The following is a 4,149-nucleotide window of genomic DNA, read 5'->3' on the forward strand; positions in this document are numbered from 1 at the left end:
TGAAGCAAGCACATGCACGGTCCAATGGCAAGCACTATGCATTTTAATCACAATGAGACGTTCGGTTCCAGGATCACCACTTCTTTTCCCTGGCTCATTTCAACCCGGAGGTTCCCATTCGCAGCCACCTCAAAAAGATACTGCTCGGATGGGGTAGGAGAGTGCTTTTTATTCGCATTGCAAAAGGAAAGCGCCTCCCAGGCACCACGCCGGCCCAGGCCTCTAGAGGTAGGTAGGTGCCCAAGCACATCCACGTCACCCGGTTATATAAGGGGCCCGCCCGCCCGTCCCAGTGTCCTCTGATATCCCAGACCGGGCGTCACAGAGCGCCACACCGGGACGCGAGGTTCCCCCCAATTTTTGGAAGGTGCGGTCTGTGAGTGTGACCCGTCCCCCCTCCCCATCCCCCCCCGGAGCTGCGGGAAAGCCGGTGCGGGAGCGACGCCTCTGGAGGACGAAGCCGGAAGCCCCACCCGACCTCGCTTGGGAGCGGCGGTTTGCAACGTGCCCTTGTTTCCGCGTTGCTAGGAGACGCGGCCGGCGCGCGCCCCGGGAGCGCGGGAAGGGGGCGGGGCCGCGGCGGGCGCTGGCTGCGGGCCGCGGAGCACCGTTAGGGCGGCTTGGCGCGCAGCGCCCGCCCGGCGCCCGGAGGAGTGGCGAGTCTCCGCCGCCACCGCGCACGTCTCGCTGGTGCCCTGCTGTCAGCCGACTCCAGAGCCGCTGTGAGCGTCGCTGAGCCCCGACGAGGGAAGGATGGACAGGTGAGCCGACGCGGGGGCTGGGGTGGTCACGCCCTGTGCCGATGGACATCTCCGGCGGGGTGTGGGATTTAAGGGAGCAAGGAGGGGGACAGAGAAGGGGACCGAGATGAAGGCCTCGCCCTGCAGGAACAGCGGTGCATGCTGCCCGTTTGGGGGCGGCGGGGGCTGGTGGGGGTCGCGGATGAGATCTGGCATGCCTTGGGGGCCGGCGCGGCCTCAGGCAAGGCTCAGTGTCCGGCTAGAGAAGGGTTAACGCGCCGGCAAGTGACCGCGGGCCCCGGATGTGAGAGCCGCGGCGTGGCGTCCGTCCGCGGCCGCGCTGCAGGTGCGCTCTGGTGGGCTGAGCTGGGCGACTGGCGGCGCTCCGGCACTCAGGCCGAGGCTCGGGCTGGCCAGCAGGGGCCGCTGTGCTCCCTTCGCGGCCCGCGTTGTTTTCTAACTTGAGGGCAACAGGTGGTGCCTGTGCACCGAGATAGAGACCCGCTCCGCCGCCGCTGGGAGTGGCAGTTGCTCTCGCCAGTTAGGGCGCGGGGGCGGGCGTAGCCCGGCCGCGCCGATGCGGACGACCAATGGAATCGGGGCTTCTGGGTGGGCCGGGACTGGTGGGCGTGGTCGGAATCTGAACCTACGGTTTCTAGTGCTGCGCCAGCCAGAGTTGCGCGGAGACCTTGGACCGTGTAGGGTGCTTCACCGGGCGTAAAAACGCTTACCAATGCTTTCTCATTTGGACCCAGACTCCAGTTTGGGAGGTGAGAACATCGTGTTTGGTTTGGTTTGGTTTAAATTGGGGGGTTTGTGTGGGGGAGGGTTGGTGTTGAGATTAGTTACGCAGTTACTATACATGTGGGTTAGGTCCGCCAGATAGGATTCTGCTAGGAGTTCCCAGCTCCTTTTCAAAAAGCTCGTCTGTGGTTTTCCTGTGACTTACTCCAGAGTACCGCAGGTGTCTCCGGAATGAGATCTTGGAGAGTTGGCACCTAGAAGAGTAGACCAAAGTGCATGTTACTCAGAGTATTTCAGTTCATGTAGAAGAATTTCAGTCTCATCGTGGGTTGCTAAAGTGGTCCATATCTTATTTGGTTTGTTTTACGTAAGCAAGGTTTATCAAGTTGCTCCTGTTGCTTAATTCAGCAGAAAGTGAGGAAAACAGTGTGTAGTCCATGTCAGCGGAATAATTGGGTTTTTTTTTTCCTTCTCAGCAATCTTGTAGCTGGATTCCCCTAAGAGGAGACGTTCCGAAGCGCTAAAAAGAAAGCATTTCAATTTGGAACATTTATTTACAGCTGGAAATGGGGAATGGACTGTCAGACCAGACTTCTATCCTGTCCAGCTTGCCTTCATTTCAGTCCTTCCACATTGTTATTCTGGGTTTGGACTGTGCTGGGAAGACAACTGTATTATACAGGCTGCAATTCAATGAGTTTGTAAATACCGTACCTACCAAAGGATTTAACACTGAAAAAATTAAGGTAACTTTGGGAAATTCTAAAACAGTCACTTTCCACTTCTGGGATGTAGGTGGTCAGGAGAAATTACGGCCACTGTGGAAGTCATATACCAGATGCACAGATGGCATTGTGTTTGTCGTGGACTCTGTTGATGTTGAAAGAATGGAAGAAGCCAAAACTGAACTTCATAAAATAACCAGGATATCAGAAAATCAAGGAGTACCCGTGCTTATAGTTGCTAACAAACAAGATTTGAGGAACTCGTTGTCTCTGACAGAAATTGAGAAATTGTTAGCAATGGGTGAACTGAGTTCATCGACTCCATGGCATTTGCAGCCTACCTGTGCAATCATAGGAGATGGACTAAAGGAAGGTCTTGAGAAACTACATGATATGATAATTAAAAGAAGAAAAATGTTGCGGCAGCAAAAGAAGAAAAGATGAGTGGTGCAACCTTTTACATCTGTGTCGAGTCGGTTTTCTCTGGTCTGCTTTTGACAAATGGAAGAATGTCTACAGCCTGGTTTGCCTGTCTGCCGTTCTGGATGCTGTTCAAGCTTTGTTTTGTTGAACAATCAGATGCCCAACTCTGTTGCCTTGTGGAAGATGAGTAAACGCACTGCTTCTGAAAATGGTCTCTTCTCCCCAGCCCACAAATCTTTTGGTACTACCATTTTGGGAAGCCGAACAAGGATAGTTAAATTGACCTGACAACAGTTGTGGAAATTGACCTGAAGTTAGTGAAATAAAACTTTGAAGAGTGTCTGCCTAGTGTTTTGTGCTTAAATCTTTTGGGGGACGTCTTTGCAAGGAAATTGCTACAAGGCTCTGTATGTTAAGATAAAATGTTAATGAATGGAAATGTTATGGTAGATCAATAATATATATTCAGTTACAATGATCACAGTGTTTCAACCGATAAGGGACAAGAAGAATGTGTTTTTGTTTTTATTTTTTAAGTTTTGGCCAAATGAATTTTGACAGGCTAGAATAAAACACAATACTGTACCTCAGTTCTAAATTGTTGAAGTTGGTCTAATTTCATAAAAATAAGGTGTTTGGAGCATATTCAAGTGCATGGATTAGTTTCCCTACAAAGCATGTTTTGGTGTGTAGTCTTACCCGTTTTAGAAATAGCTATGCATCTTTCTACACAATCAGGTTTAAAACACCTTTGTGGGATTTTAGGGCTCCTATAGAAATAGTTTGTAGTCAGAGGCACTTTCACCTAAAGAACCTAAAATACTCTTAAATTATATAATATATTTGGGCATGTAGACTAATTATAAATGCATATGCTTGGATATATGTATGAATTTATCAAGAAAGCAATGGATGCACTCAGTCAGGGTGTAATTATAATACATGGTCTATTCAATTGTAAAATATTTGTTTTATTAATAATCTGGCTGAACACAGATGCGGTTTTTCATATATTTTTGTAGTGTTTTGAGAGGAACAAAAGCTTTATAAACAACATCCGATGCACTGTGGAATGGAGATGTTAGATACCCTGTATGTGTTCTGGGCTTTAATTATTTTGTTTACAAATTGAACAGTATTATACAGTCCAGTCCTGATTATAAGGAAGGAAGAAATGAGACAGTATTGCAGATAAGAATTACAATTACAGAAAATGAAGGGGAAAGTATCAAAGCTATGTTTTGTGAAAATTCACTGGTACTGTTTACAAAGGAATAAATTGTGCTGGAAGGAGGAAAACCTTTAATTCTTATCTACAGGCGGATTTTATAAATTAGTAACAACTTCTATGTGTAAAGCCAACAGCTCTTCATTTGGAATGTAACCAAAAGAAAAGCTCTTTGCTAGGTTTTGTTTCCTTTTTTTTTTTTTTTTTAAGTGGCACAGCAGAAATTTTTGGAACATTGATTCTTGTTACACACAACATGAAGTAGCTTCTGTGGAGCTTCATGTGTAAA

The 4,149-nt window shown here is 48.3% G+C and overlaps 1 protein-coding gene across 2 annotated transcripts; it reads left to right on the plus strand.

Moving 5' to 3' along the window:
- The first annotated feature begins 532 nt into the window (after positions 1–532).
- On the plus strand, positions 533–3,911 carry ARL4A (ADP ribosylation factor like GTPase 4A). 2 transcript variants are annotated; one of them, XM_056118535.1, is made up of 2 exons: positions 533–761; positions 1,961–3,911. In XM_056118535.1, the coding sequence occupies exon 2, from the start codon at positions 2,051–2,053 to the stop codon at positions 2,651–2,653; it is 603 nt and encodes a 200-aa protein (XP_055974510.1). In that variant the 5' UTR covers positions 533–761; positions 1,961–2,050; the 3' UTR covers positions 2,654–3,911. The 2 variants fall into 2 exon arrangements, with proteins under 2 accessions (XP_055974510.1, XP_055974509.1); XM_056118534.1 differs by lacking the exon at positions 533–761 and adding an exon at positions 1,357–1,510.
- Positions 3,912–4,149: the final 238 nt, after the last annotated feature.

The sequence above is a fragment of the Sorex fumeus genome, unplaced genomic scaffold, assembly GCF_029834395.1.
Source record: "Sorex fumeus unplaced genomic scaffold, SorFum_2.1 ptg000037l, whole genome shotgun sequence".
Classification (NCBI taxonomy): Eukaryota; Metazoa; Chordata; class Mammalia; order Eulipotyphla; family Soricidae; genus Sorex; species Sorex fumeus.

What these genes read in the sequence shown, in the direction of transcription:
- ARL4A (XM_056118535.1), top strand. Translation starts at nt 2,051, where the DNA reads ATGGGGAATGGACTGTCAGACCAGACTTCTATCCTGTCCAGCTTGCCT.